This window comes from Triturus cristatus, chromosome 2_2, assembly GCF_964204655.1.
Source record: "Triturus cristatus chromosome 2_2, aTriCri1.1, whole genome shotgun sequence".
NCBI lineage: Eukaryota > Metazoa > Chordata > Amphibia > Caudata > Salamandridae > Triturus > Triturus cristatus.
Window position 1 is genome coordinate 466,993,069 of NC_140582.1, and position 16,074 is coordinate 467,009,142.

Genomic DNA, 16,074 nt, shown 5'->3' on the forward strand with positions numbered 1-16,074 from the left:
GCAGGGACAAAGTCAAAAGGCAAAGGAAAACATTACTGGTACAAAAAAGGGATAGGAAACAGTATTTTATCAAAAGGAGACTAGTCCATAGCACATTTGTGGGACAAACAATAAGGCTCAGCCAATTAGATTCTGAAGTTCTTGAGAGATGGCAGAAATTTTGGAAAATCAAAAAAGAAAAATAGCAAACTCATTGCATTTCTCTTCAGAGGCACTATGATTTGTAACGATGTTGGGGTTTCTGAGCTCATTAAAAACAAAGAACATGGCTTGAGTCATATTTGAGGTCATGCAAATTTTCCTGGAGTTAAAAGCAGCCGTAGCTTTCTTTACAACAGCTATTGTCGTGGTTTAGCCAGCACCATTCTACTTTCACAGCCGGCATATGTTCACCATGCCATGAATGTTTAAAAGCAGCTGGGTCTTCAGAAAACAAATGAAGAGGAGGCTGTGCTTTGTTAGTAATTTCATTCTTTGGAGAAACTGCATCTTAGTAGAATACCGGTCAACCGTAGCCTCTGAATAACGGTCAATGCACACAGAGTGCGAACATGTTTGCAAAGACAATGCCTCTACCGACACCATCATATACTTTAGAGTAGACCTTCAAAATGAGGCAAAAATAAAGTAAGGGTTTTTTTGGGGGAAAAAAGATGCAAGAACCAGGAATGGCATGATTTGTCCAAGCAAGAGTGAAAGGAAATAGACTAGGCAAAGAAATGTGTTAGAGCAGATAGTACGTAAAGAATGGCAGGCAGTGCGAGTGGGAAGAGGAAGGTTCCAAGACAGCCAAACTGGAAGAGAAAACTAATACATTTGTTAATCAGAAGAGTGTTGGCAAAATGAGAGTTCAACTCACTCAGGACTACAAGTGGTGCTGCATCGCAATCCACCTGTGAAAGCAACAAGGCAAAAAGATCCAAAGCCTCTATATTCCGACAGCCCCCCCCCCCCCGTTTCACCTCCTCAGTTGATAAGTTAATACAAATGTCCAACGTATTCCAGCTCGATCTCATATTTTTACTACCAAAACGTCTAAGGCCAGGCTACAAATGCAAGTAAAGCTTCCAGAATTTCCAGGTGACCTTAATACCAAAACTTCTTTAATGACGTAAGTCTTGGACATTTTCGACTACACTATGCAGCCTAAGCACAGAGTGATTTGGAGGGGTAACGTATTTAACAATGTCTTGTATCACCATAGTCTTGTGGTAGGACTGTGTATTTGAGAAAGTTAAAAACAGACTAAGCTAATTTGACTAAAACAATAAAAAAATGTAAGTTTTAGTTTGATGTTAATAGACATTTAAGAATGAATAAATTAAGTGTAAAATGTTTGTATTTACGTTAGTCAAAGCAAGGTCGAAGCTTCCCATTATTTATTTAAAAACTCTGAACCATTATTATAGGTGAGAGACCCACGAGGACAAAAACATATTTTATTTTTTTAAAAGAGATGTACTCTGCACCATGAATCCACAGCAGCCGATTGTTAAAAAAGAAAAGAAAAAAAAGTAAATTCTCATCCTGTTTTAAATATGAGCCGCTTGGGGTGGACTAGGGGATCGACACTTGTATTTTTTGGGGCGGGGGCCCGAGTAATGGGTAGCATTCTGGAAATTAGTAAAAGTAAAGCTCACTAGTGGTTAAGTGGTCAGCTTTGCAGTCTGGAGAACCAAAATCAAATCGCTGGTTCCAACAATGTCAACTTTCCAATTTTGTTTCGCAAATGATCTATCTCTGGCCCAACTAATGCCACCTCAAGTATCACAACTGTTAAATATCTGTGAAACATTCGATTTAATACCTTGGACCTCCAGGAGAGAAAAATTAAGATCATATTATGGGGTTCTTTTAGCACATTAACAAAGAAACCTAAGTCAAAGTAAGTGGTCCGAGTGGCCATTCGAAGAAAACTACTTTAGAAATCTCTGAATACTACTATACCTTGTTTTACCAAGTTCAACGATGCAACATCCATAGTCCACTCCAAATGAAATCTTGATATTTCGGTAGTCATAAGTCTGTCTGCCATCCAGGCGCTGCAAAATTGAGAGAAAAATGGATGTTGTGACAGTTACAAAAGACAAAGGTATATGGGCTGCTTACTATAGGGCATACGACAAAACTAAAGCCAAGCACATTTCAACAATACTGTTTGTCAATTTCAGACACACGCACCAGAATGACTTCTAGATAACCTTTTCAGGCTTGAGATCTTCCACCTCAACAATTAAAATTACAAAGAATAGAAACAGGTTTAGAGCCACAAGCAGAATTTATACAAAGCAAGACCAAAATTCAAGTTAGCGACCCAAATTACTATATTTACATCTTATGCTCCGTTCCCAAGTTATATCATGTGGCTGACTTCGGCAATACCAAGTCTTCGGGAATTCTCGGTTTATAGTGAAAAATGCAAAGACATCCATAATCGCTATGCTATCCAAAGAAAGGTGACAGTAATCCTATTATTCATAACAGTGTTCCTATTAGTACCATCTTTACTAGCAACTGGACTGAGTAATTATCAGTTTCCCCAGCAAGCGACAAAGAATCATACGACCACTTTGTTGGGTAAGGTGGTCACCATCCTAACCAACAATGGTTTTGAATTATGACCATCTTCGGGTCACTAACGTTGTTTGTGGTGGTGAATACTATTAATTGAACGCAGAGTCCTTTGAACTTTATTCAACATGCAAGTACATTTTATTTAGTGCATGCATGACTGTCTCTTCGTGACATGTCGATATGAAAGGAAGACTAGGGAGGAAGGCATGCAGTCACATAATTGCTAAGTTGCCCATGTCAAATGTGATACCGGCAGCCACTTGGGACTTATTAGCTAATAGCACTTCAAATGCAGAGATGCTTGCATGCACGATGCCAGACTTGTAGTAGAGTATCACATGAACACATTACCACTGGCAGACTTGAAGGATTAAGGAATATTCAGTTGCATGAGAGGACAAGTAAAATGACAGTGTAACTGGTATGTAAGGGTATATGGTTGGTTTGCCTCTAAAGGACGGTTGGGGCTGGGTAAGTTTTAGTTTCGTGTTTGACCAGGGACTAAATCTTTTTTAGTACTGGCTACATTCATTATTTAATATGTCATGGTTACTCTTGAAAGGCCGGATGCGTTAGGTCAGAATCAGCAATGTCTAGATGGTAGAGTTAGAGCAGTTCCAAACATACTCAATTATAAGACTGGTTCCACTCCATCACTAATGTGTGAAATGACGACAAGTATTCAGTTATCCTGGGAAATTAAGAGGCATGAACCCAATGCTAACACTGACACATATATATTTATATATTTCATCCCTACTTTAGAAAATAAGGTTGAGTGTAGATGATATCAGTAGAACCTTACTAAGTTACTTGACCTGCAATTCTCAAGTCTATTGGTTAATGTTTCAATGCTCCGTTTGCCCCCACAAGTGATCACCAGAATATTTTTTGCAATATATTCGTGCAACAAAGACCTAGCTGCATGAGTGGAGTAGTGCATCACATTACAAGAAGAATACAATAGTAAGGGGTAAAGAGATGGTGAGAGCAATCAGGTAACCTAGTTAGATATGCGTCAATAAGGAGCACTTTCGAGAAAGATAGCTAGTTCAGCTTGAGCCAAGGTCTTCTGGTTAGGTGATTCCAGGTTCTTGGTGCTTAGCAGGTGAGTGCAAGATACGTAGTTTTTGATTTCTTCCCTTTAAGATGTTCGAAAAGAAGACATAACTTGCTTCTATTGTCTGTTGTTCTTCTGTCTGAAGTTTGTTCTTTATGTAGGGAGGTAGACCAAGGTGTATTGTTCTGTGTGCGATGCATAACATGTTTAAGGTCATTCTGGCTTTTACAGGAAACCCGTGTAGATCTCTTCGATTTGGTGTGATGTGGTTAAGAGTTTCTGCACCTTTGGCTGGATGACCTGCTGCGTGCAGCATTAAGTGGTGCTAAAGTGGATATAGGCCAGCAAATATTGTGTCTGTGTCCAGACAAGAGAAAATTAGTTAGGGTAACTACTCTAAAATCTGTAAGAGATTTTGTTCTATGGGTTGGAGTGATCACCATCCTACTCAAAAAAAGATTTGGTGATACTGAAGGAGTGTTTTTGTGTCAATTCATCTTTTTAATCCGCATAACAAATTATACAGCATGCAGCATAGGATCAGCCCAATTAAACCATTGGCTTACTTCACTGAGCGACGGCATTCTCCTCTTAAATTATACACATTTACAGAGAACAAGCATTGGCATAGCGAACGGGTCTCGCCTTTGGGACCTTATAAGTATTTAGCAATGCAGCACATTATACTTGGTGCTACAACATGCTTTGTGCTTAGAGCAGCGCTGCTAGGCGCCAAGATGTGTCAGGCATTCAATGACATGCACTTAGAAAGCAGTTGCATAGGTTTCTAATCATGGTAGTTTTCTGTTCAAAAGCCGTTCCTCCAGAGTCTGCATGGTAGTGGTATAGCCGGCAACCATTAATTAGATGTGCTGGTGATCGAAGTGTATTCCCCAAAGTATGTGTGTGACTCACAGTCATTGCGGATGGAAACTTCCATGCTGCAGACCAGCGTTTACTTATCATAATGAAGCCATGTGCAGGGTCGGTGTTTCACTATTGAAAACACTTTCACTGGACGTCACCTGAGGCTTGAGCCGGGCTGACATATACCAAATGCAATATCAGGCAATTGTAAACCCTCATTTTTAACCATTTAAAACCTTTTAAATCCTTGCATTGTGTGTATAACTTTTGTGTGCTTACTGCCCTTGCTCCTCGGGGGTCTGTGCACCGGGCTGTTGACCGCCATTACCGGAAGGGAGGCTGGTTAGCGGTCTAGTGGTTCGCTCCTTCAGGCTACTTTAGCCGGAAGCTGGAGCAAACGCGACTGGACGTCACCTGAGGCTTGAGCCGGGCTGACATATACCAAACGCAATATCAGGCAATTGTAAACCCTCATTTTTAACCATTTAAATCGATTTTTATCTTTTTAAAACCTTTTAAATCCTTGCATTGTGTGTAAAACTTTTGTGTGCTTACTGACCTTGCTCCTCGGGGGTCTGTGCACCGGGCTGTTGACCGCCATTACCGGAATGGAGGCTAGTTAGCGGTCTAGTGGTTCGCTCCTTCAGGCTACTTTAGCCGGAAGCTGGAGCGAAAGGCAAGCCAGTCTGCGCCCGTCCGCACCCGATCCGCAACCAGCGCCAGCCAGAATGTCGGCCCTACTAGCAATGCGGAGACACGACGGTCATATACAAGCTCTCAGCTGCATGAACTAAACAGTAAGTCACATAACTCTGGCTGTATCGGTCTATTCCCGAATACACTTCCCGGAATAGACCAGATAACTTGCCCTAACTGTAGTGCTAGAATATTATTATATCACTACCGCGCGTCAGTGAATACACAGTTCCGGCACAAAACAATTAGGGGAGAGCTTGAAAATAAGCCGTTTAGATGCCTCCTGTTAAACACCAGATCACTAGTCAAGCATAGTCTGGAATGTGCACAACTCCTGGAAAATGAAGAAATTAAGATAGCTTTTATAACTGAGACCTGGATGAACGAGGCTTCAGGCCCAGACTTGGTTAATGCCACACCACCTGGGTATAGCTGCCACTCTCTCAATAGGGCAAACAAGAAAGGAGGGGGGCTCGCAGTAATTTTTCATGAATCTCTGAATGCTATGTTTCAGGGGTCACTAACGCCAGAATGTTAAACACTGGATTTTTGTTTTTATCTTTCCCATCGTTACACTTTTAAAGGGACCCTAGTCTTTCGGCCTCCTGGCCCTAAATCTCAGTTCTTCACTCAAGCTAGTAGCTGGGTCGAAAATGAACTTGGATCAAGATCCTATACGATCTTAGAGGATTTTAATTTTCATTTAGAAAAAGAGGGAGACCCAGACACTAGTACACTAATTGATCTAATGAGTTCGATTGATCTGAAACAGTTGGTATCGGGGCCCACACACAAAGCAGGGCACACCCTAGATGGAATTTTTTCCAACAATGAACAACTTAATTTCATTGATACCTATCCTGTTATTTGGTCAGACCATTACGCAGTGATATTCTCTGTCACCTCTCCTCTTCCCGACCCAATACAGGGTAAGACGATATATAGGCTATATCGCCCCTGGAGTAAGGTAAGGGAACCGGACTTAAATAATTTGTTATGTGACACCCTTCCTACCAATCTAGACGAAGCCGCCAGATGCTATTTTAAATGGGTGGAAGCCGCCAGTAACAAACTGGCCCCCCTAAAAAAATGCAGGAACTCTAGGAAACGACCTACGTCCCCATGGTATTTGCAGGAACTCAGACAAAAAAAACTCCATTGTAAAATGCTTGAAAGAAACTGGAGAAGGAATTACGATGAAGTAGAGAAATCATTATATAAAGACAGTCTTAAGGAATATAAAAATCTGGTGTTTAAAACTAAACAAGATTTTTTTGCCCTTAAAATCAATGAGGCAAAAAATTCGTCCAAAGAACTATTTAAAACAGTTATGATGCTGGCTCATCCTGTTCCTCCTCCTTTAAATCTCTCTCAAGAGCTTTGCGACAGGATAGCCAACCACCATTTGGTAAGGTTAATGTGATATTTTCCACCTTTTCACAACTATCTAAAAACTCCCAACTGAGAACGCCAGATCTGAATAATCAGAATTTTCTATCGAGTCAGTTTCTCCAGTTCGCCCCAATTACAGCTCCAGAAATAGGGAATGTGCTGACTAAAATCAGATCAGGATCTCCGCTGGACCCATGCCCCGCATCAGTGTTGAAACTCGCACCTGAACCAGTCACAAAATTTTTAGCATCTGTAATCAATGCTATGTTTATAAAAGGACACTTTCCTTTAGACTGGAAAACAGCATCCATACTCCACACTTCTAAAAAAAAACCCCAACTGGATAATAATGATCCCAACAACTTTAGGCCCATATCCAGGCTTCCGTTCCCTGCCAAAATTGCGGAAAAATTTATGAATACCCAACTAGCAATTTCCTGGAGGCAGGGCAGGCACTGGATCCTACTCAATACGGCTTTCGAGCAGGACACAGCACGGAAACGACACTCCTTAAAATCGACAGAAGAGATCAGAGCCACCCTTGATCAAGGAGGAAAAGCGGCACTGATTATGTTGGATCTATCGGCGGCCTTTGATACGGTCCATCATGGGTTGCTGATGGACCGATTAGAGGAAATTGGAGTCTGAGGCATGGCCTGGAACCTGATTAAATCCTTCCTGAAGGATAGAGTACAAACGTTTACCTTAGGAGACTTTTCTGCTAAATCATTCTCCTTCCCCTGTGGGGTCCCGCAGCGCTCCTCCATCAGTCCAACACTTTTTAACATTTACGTAAAACAGCTAGTCCCTCTGGTAGAATCCTTTGGGTTCCATCTTACCTCCTATGCCGATGATACCCAGATTGTGGGGTCTCTGCTCCCGGGAGGACAGCAGAACATCACCTCTGGGTTTAATGACTGTATGATAGAGGTTGGCAAGTGGATGGCTCAAAACTGCCTCAAGTTGAACTCCAGCAAAACAGAGGTGGTTCTTTTTGGGAAGGATCTTAATTTCTGGACTCCAGAATGGTGGCCAGATTCATTGGGACCACTCCCGCCACCTAGCAGGAAAGTTAAAAATCTAGGGTTAATGCTTGATAACCAGCTATCCTATAAAGATCAAATTAATGCGGTGGTGTCGGCCACTTCATTTACTTTAAAGTCCTGCAAAAAAATTCTGCCACTACTTCCCAAAGAGAGTTTAAGAACAGTGGTATCAGCTCTTGCCCTCTCAAAACTGGACTACTGTAATAGCCTCTACCTAAATATTCGGGAAGGACTACTGAATAAACTCCAGTTACTTCAAAATGCAGCCGCTCGACTTATCTCAGGGATTCCAAAGTATGCTGCCATCTCACCCGAAATCAAAAAACTTCACTGACTTCCAGTAAAAAAACGCATTTTGTTTAAAGCCATGTGCATAGTGCATAGGTCACTCCAGGGTAAGGGACCTTCATACCTGACCAAGCACATTAGTTGGTACATACCCAGAAGAGCATTACGTTCTGCTGAAGCCAAACTGGCCACAACCGCTCTAGCGAAAAAAACAAATTGGGGTGGCCGGAGCTTCTTGGTTGGAGCTACCAAGGCCTGGAACGCGCTACCACGTCACATTAGAGGCACTTCTAACCACTTTAGCTTCAGGAGGGCACTAAAAACCTGGCTATTTGCGTATTAAAAGGTATCAATGATAACCCACTTGTCTGAAGGAGGACTTTTTACCATAGCGCCAGGACACCTACGGGTAACAGATGCGCTTTACAAACTTTATAACCTAACATAACATAACTATTGCACTTTGCCACGTAGGTAAAGAGCTTCTGTCAGATAGAGATGTGATGCCTATGACGCCCGAAGAAGACCGACAGGCACTGAAAGTTTAAACATCAGCTGCACCAAAAAAACCTACAAACGGACTCAGAATTCTGTCAACACACATGCATTAGCCACGGGTTTATGGGGCTGCTTTCCTGTTTTCAAGAAATGCTTTTTCTTCAGGCATGCTGGGTGAGGCCTCTTTTACGAGGGTAATAGCACTGGGTGCTCCCTTTTAATCAAAAATATACAATTTAAGAATGAAATATCGCCACATGCAGGCACCATTCGTACTGATCTGTCTCGTTATTCAGTGCACGAAACCTATGTTATGCGTTTCAATATGGATCAAATGGCAATTAAAAATAGGACTTTAGCGCTTCTTGCTTTAGTTTATTTTCAATTTCGGATTACCACAACTTGGCACCGTCAAATGGACAAATGGATCTTCAAGTGTAGCTGCGCAGGTCTGAGGCCTGCCTTGTAAAACTATGCGAACGGGTTTGACGGGAGTAGCCATGTCCTGAGCCTGTGTGCTGTGCATGCCCGACCATGAACGGTGCAAGGACAAGGCAATGCTGGAGGGCGGGGGGGGGGGGAATTCGGGGGGGGGGTATGAAATCTGGTTTGCGCTCAAGAACATACACAATGCTGGGTTTGGTGGTGGTAATTTACACCTTCCTGCCCTTTGGAGTTATTCTGCACTTGGACTGCGCAGGGTCGTGCATTGCTGTGAAATCGCCGTACTTTTCATCATACCAGTGCGAACCAGGTGGAGGGAGGCGCGAGCTTCCGCTCGTTGTACAGGCATTTCAAAAAGCAGATGATTAAAAAATACCCAGAAAAAACAGGTGGAGGGAGCTCAAAAACGTAAATTACACTGGGTAGCATTGCTGAAAAAAGCAAGCACTGCTACCTTACAGGAAGGCAGCCGTGGCAACTCGGCTGGACTGCCAACAAACACCAGGGCGCACATGTAGGACTCCGAGACACATGCACCCAGTCACTGTGACACATAGATCAGCTGTGCTCTGAAAGGGAAGTCTAAAGTTTAAAAGCCCGCGCTCTGCGCCAGTCATCATCCCATTACAGCTTCTCAACTCCTACACCAGTTAAAAAAGTGGTAGAAGGCGCGCACATTCATCTGTGTGCCTTTAGATATTTGTGCCAATATGTTGCTGCGCCGGTATGCACAGCCCCCCGCCAGCATATGCGTTACCATTTTGAATGTAGGTACAGGCTGCAGCTGGGGTGCATGCAAGCACTGGGCAGAGGCAGGCAGGCAGGCAAAACAAAACGGCCTGGCAATTAAAAAAGAAAAGAAACATGGCAAAGTGATCGGGTTTTATGTAGCAAACCTTTCAGATGTGGCAGGTCCGAAGGCCCATTAGGAATGTTTTCCAGGTCCAAAGGCCGTTTAAGAATGTTTCCAGTCTGAATTGCACGCATTACGATCGCCCAAAGAATACGGCATTCTTCCCTTATGAAGCCAATGGTTCCCCGCCTCTCACTCCGCAGCAGCAGGCGTAGGTTTCAACACACACCATACGCTGCAGGAGGTGAAGCATTTTGTAATGGCTGGAGCTGGCATTCACTGAAGCGCGGCGGCCGTGTTAGTGTGAGGGCTGCGAACGAAAGTGAAAGTGCCAGGATGTGTAGCCTCGACCGTTTCGTTTCAGAAAACGTACTGGTGATTGGAGGGTCGTGCAAAATGGATGCATGAAGGTGAAAATACAAAACATGAACAAAATGCAGCCTTTCACTAAGAGGTGAAAATACAAAACATGAGCAATGCAGTTTCTACTGGGTGAATAGTGGCTGCAGGAACCTGGAAATGTTTAGGGGGGTCAGACTGTGTTCCACGAAGTGAGAGTTACAAACAGTGAGTGAGGCTGTACTGCAAGATGCAACAGTCACTCCAGAGGCGGGACATTACGCAGACAATCAGCTTCTGAAACCACGATTCACACACGTGGAGCCCAGAAGCGTTTCTCTTATAACTTCTCCGAGTGCATAACATTTTTCGTTTAAGTATCTGGACGGTTTATTTTAAAGACATCCAGGATGTTGTGACCCTAAACTAACGACCTGAAGTGGATTCGAACGTAATGAGACTTAATGAGCCTTTTTTAGTCATTATTCAATCAACCCTCGCCTCCTTTGAGAAGTCTGTAAACCACCCTCATCAGAGAGAGCCATCTCAGAATTGGGAGGGGGAGTGCGAGCAGAGCAGCATGAGTCACAGCAATCTAAAAAAAAAAGCTGACGAGAAGGGCGGGGGAGATAGGAGGGGGGAGTGAGGGGGTAGTACAAGCAGAGCAAGGCTTAATGAGATAAGAATGGCAGATGGCGGCTGCGCGCGTTCACACGCACATGCACACAAGCTTTAGGCCAAGAAAAGCTTGTGGGTAGGACTTTGAAAAGCCCCTTACTAAAAGTCGAGCAACAGTGCATGCGCTGCTGTAGGCTCGACCTAAACAGCAGTCACACTGCACACTGGGCTGATACAAGTTAGATGAAAAAAACCACAAACAAACAAAAACACTTTGGATTTTACTTTTTCTCGTGTCTCTTTATATGTGCACACATAACTCACTATTCTTGGTGGAAACATATGTAAGCATTGGCAAAGCAAATGGGTCTGTACTAGCAAGCAGATGCAATGATTACATTTAGTTTTATTCCAAACATATATCACACACTCGGACAGCCATAACTTAAAGTTTTTCCGTTTCGAAAAAGCATTTGAAGATTGCAGCCTCTGCATGCCCATATCAGTACATGCAAAGACAGCTAACTTTGAACAAACAAAATGTTAGCTTACATAAAAAATATTGGCAAACCCAAAAGAGCAGCTTCCAATGCCAGAAATATAGGTTTTACAAATGCTTGTTCAATTTTGACTTAGGGCCACTTCTCAAACATGTAAGCATAAAAAATATACTACAGATTTCTATGCAAATAGTAGCAACCTGCATACAAGCACTCCATTCCCTTGCCAGTTGCTCATTTCTTTTCTTCAACTGTCTTGAAGCCATATAAATTAAGGAAAACTACAGCTACCTCAAACTAGACATGGTCATGTTTTCAGTGCCCAATCCCCCAACTCCGGCTTCCTCAGCTACACTTGAAAGTCGTATCATCACTGTGTCTCAATTTCATAGTCTGTTCCAGTATAAAATATTGGATTCACTTTTTATCCTAATCTCTTTCTTCTCCAGTATATAAATACAGATGGGAAAGGTGGCAACATCATAAGCATGAATTCATGATCATAACATAGGATGGTGCGATTCACTATTCATTCTCAGATCAATTACACCTACACACTTAATGCAGGTGTTATTGAGATTGTTCATTAGTACATTCAAATGAAACAAAGGGAAAAAAAACTAAGGTTCATAGGTAACTGGTTTCACACAAAAAACACATTATGTTGGTTGAGCTGATCATGCTCTCCAAAGGCTTATGGTCCAGGCCAGAATAAAGTTTTAAGTGGGTGCTAGAAGACATAAGTAGATGAGATGGTATGTGCAGGTCACAAGATAGACAGCACACAGGGAGAGAGACCTACATAGAACACTGTTAATGTCGCATTTAAAACTGCACTGTCTTCAGATTAAGAGCCTAATTACAAGTTTGGCGGTCCATAGGACCGTCAAACTCAAGGTGGCGGTCAAGGGCCACCACACCAGTGGTCCAACCGCCGTATTAGGAGTATGGCGGTCGGACCTCCATGGGACCACCGCAACTGTCAGATACACGGCGGCCTAGGGAGGCAATATGCTTGGTGGTGCCGCTGCATATTACAAGTTTCCCCACCGCCAGACTTCTCAAGGCGGTCAGCCCACCATGAAAATGCTGGCGGTGAGGAAACAAAGGGGCCATACAGGTCCCTGTTGCCCTTGTGCAAGGGGGTGCATGCAGGTGGTGACATGTTGTGCCCCCGTTTGTGTATTCGCCCTCGTTACTGCACAACATGGACAGCTCAGTCCATGCCGTGCAGGAACCTGCACTGGCGGTCACGCTGTGATGCAGTTCTTAGGCTCACATAGGAGCCTTTAAACTGCACTGCCGTGGGATTGTCATGCCCGGCCACAAAATAACTTGTAACCGTGTGGGCGGGCAGCGGCGAGGTTTGGCAGTGTGGGAGAGAAGCGATGGTGTGGCAGCCCACTCCTGCACCGCCAAAGTCATAATCAGGCCCTAAGACTGTGGGAGCTTTTAACTTTAAATCCCTAACACCACTTAGGTGGTGAAGTGTAAAGAGCAGTAAGCGCATGAGAATGCCAATGTGCAACTATTTCCTTCTATTTCTCCCATAAATCATAAAGGGGAGTGATATGAAATAGCACCTTGCAACCTCTAGCACACTGTACAACCCGGATCTGATCTAAACAACTTGAGCCTCACAAGAACGCCTATCCCAGTAAATAACAGAGGTAAAAATTAGAACAAAAAAAATATTTTATGTATTCTGGATTGTAGGGTGCATACATAGAGCAGGCCCTCAGTTCCTTATAAAAAGCTTCAACTCCATATCCTGCTGTCACTTACCACACAAATGCTGGGGAAAGGACAAGCAAATCAACTGTATCCACAAACATTTGCTAAGCCAAAAAGTCAGATCTTCTGGTAGGGGAAGTTTAGCACTAGTTGGGTGGCTGTGTAAGCTGTCCCCAGGTGTCATGGGGTTCAGTTACATTTGGGAGCATGACAGGATCTCGGGGCAACAACCCCGTACAAATTTTAGGCTCCTCCGGCTTAACAGGAAGAGGTGGATTCAAGATCTTTAAAGATAGATTAATTTCTGGTACAAAAATGCCAACCTTGATTGCCCTGCCACTTCCTTTGTGACTTAAGAGGTGTATTTGAACAGCAGTAGGCATTCGGCCTGCTACTAAACAGCAAAGCGGGTCATCACATTTATATTATACAATGTATTTATATTATACATTTATATTATACAATTTATGGGATTCTCATCAGGGCCATGACTGGGTGTGATCTACATAAACGGGGGAAAAAAAATAATAAATTGGAGCTACCCACCCCAAAATTAAGTTAAACTAGTGTTTTTGACTACAATGTAATTTGTGCCCGTGGTTAGTTATTCAAAGGAGCCTGTCTTGAAGTTTCTGGACACATGGCTAAAAATATCTTCATTCTATGGAGCAAGAAATGAAATGTATTTCAAATGCTTATGTATAAAAGATACATAAAGAAACCAAAACAGCAACTGGAGAAACTTGTCCGTGTATCCACCTATGGACCAGATACTAATACATTTCGCCAGATCATTTAAAAAAATTAGCACCGGATGTCAAATCTGGAACATCCACTACCACCACCACTCTTCGCGATGACAAAAAATGCTAGCATAGGACAGCAAATAGTTCAATCAGAGATTGCGTCTCTCGGAAGGAAAAAAGACTTAAGATCCCAATGGAATCTAAAACCGCTATCAGGCCACCATAAATGTGGTAATTGCCCTGCAACCGACAACTGTGGAAGGAACGGAGTTTACACATTACAATATCGCATGTTCAGAGAAAGACTTACGAACTGCAAAACTAAGAATGTGGTACATGCCATCATATGCCCGTGCCAAAAGCTTTACGTCAGCAAAACCAATCAAGAGGTCAGACAGCGCATTGTGCAACATCGATCTAGAATTAAAATGAAGGTGGTCCCTGCGCCGATGGTCACCCACTTCATCGAAAGAAACCACACTGAGAAAGAATTCAAGTGGACTGTTATATGTGCCATTAAGCCGAACCCTAGAGGAGGCGACATTGAATCAACACTCTAAGGCAGGAGGCGCATTTCATTTTAAAATACAACAGTATCATCCCATCCATGGGTTAAACTAACTGTCTGAAATAGGTCGGATTTAATTAATATTCCGCACGCGTGGAGTTAGTCTGAATTGCTATATACCATAAACAACAGTAATCACACGTTACACTCTCGAACAAAGTGTCACGGCGTATCAAGAATATAAAACTATTTGCAGGGAAGTCTGCATTGAAACTCCATTGCCCAGAATGCAAGAGACCAGGCTCAGGTCGCGAATGATTAAAAAGTAGGAAGTCTGGCGTTCCGCGCGCCAGCGGTTGGATGAGGGGAAAGCCGTTGAGTAACAGAGAGATGCAAATAAGTAAGTCTGAATCTCTTGTCAAGCAGCGAACGAAAGTACACGAGGCCGGTGCACTTAACCTCTAAACTTTGTAACACGCATACACGCTACAAGTCGTTGTGACTTTTTGCCGAAATATTGATACTTTGTGACCCGAACCTTGTTTACTTGTAATTTCAACTGCGACTTCAACTAATGACAAGTGAGTCATGCAGCTTTCAGCAGTGCCAATTTATCTTTGATCAAATTAAGTCATGTATCTTTTATACATAGGCATTTGAAACACATTTCATTTCTTGCTCCATCAAATGAAGATATTTTTAGCCACGTGTACAGAAACTTCAACACAGGCTCCTTTGAATCACTGACCACAGGTACAAATTACATTGAGGTCAAAAACACTAATTTAATTACATTTTAGGGTGGGTAGCTCCAATTCATTTAATTATTTTTCTAATTTATTTAGATCACACCCAGTCACCGCCCGGATGAGAATCCCATATATTGTGCTGGGGTTCGAAACGCGCTGGCACCTTTTACGAGTGGAATACCTTTATCGGATTTGAACCCTATCATAGCGAATAATTTCTTGTGTAAAAAAGGTTATCCCTTGGTATGTTAAAAAGGTGTCCCCTCTCTGGCTTGAATGTGATTAACAAATTACCGCTCAGGTTGCGTTTTCTTCTTTTCTGAAACCATGACTGGCTTTGAGGTTTATGTATTGTTATGTGCATTGTGATGTTTTTGTCAATTGTAAAGTTTATGTTAACTGTCTAAATGTTCATGTTTCCTTGTTCTGAAACATATAACTTTGCTCTTTGAAATAATGTGAATAGTTGAGTAAATAAATACTCCAGACCATAGGATTGTTTCATGGTTTGCTATTTAAACATTGTATAATATAAATGTGATGACTAGATTTTCTTGTTGCTTCTAATAGTAGGCCCTTTCTAGTTGTCATATTAGGGCAAAGCAGCATAACTTCTGTTCATGTCACCAACTTACATTCTTGCCCAGGTGCCATCATTTTAATCACAGGTGCCATCATTTTAATCACCAGAAAGCACACGGGTCAATGGGATTTCCCTTATTTGTGTACATGTATATAGCACCCTTTCGCCCATCTGGTAGGGATGGTGTTATGTACCTGCCTATTAGATTCCCTATACTTCTCCACCATAAAAGTACTTGTTAATTCAGACATTTCAGGTAGATGCAGACTCTTTGAACAGCCTCCACGACCCTTAACTTCTCTGTCCCTCTCTCCTCCCATGCTCACAAAACTTTACATCGGGCTGCCTCCAGCCCTCCAAACAATTATGCGCACATACATGAAAAGGAGGTCATAGGTACTTCCACCCAGTTGCTTGGTGCCTCTGCAGCATCTGGACTCTTTCTTGGGTTCTAGCCAGGGTTTTAAGGGGGCCGGGCCAGGTCGTGCTCAGCACTGGCAGTTTTAAAAAACAGGTGCAGAGACAGATCTCTATTTTTTGCCATCACTCTCAGAGTAAAAAACACAACAGCATCATAGG

General features: G+C 42.7%; 1 protein-coding gene across 1 annotated transcript in view; it reads right to left on the reverse strand.

Moving 5' to 3' along the window:
* The window catches only part of EXOSC9 (exosome component 9), a 447,763-nt gene that overhangs the window by 402,295 nt on the left and 29,394 nt on the right, over positions 1-16,074 (reverse strand). The window contains exon 2 of the mRNA XM_085641570.1: positions 1,948-2,042. Within this exon, the coding sequence (XP_085497696.1) occupies positions 1,948-2,042 (95 nt within the window). The remainder of the gene's footprint in view (positions 1-1,947; positions 2,043-16,074) is intronic.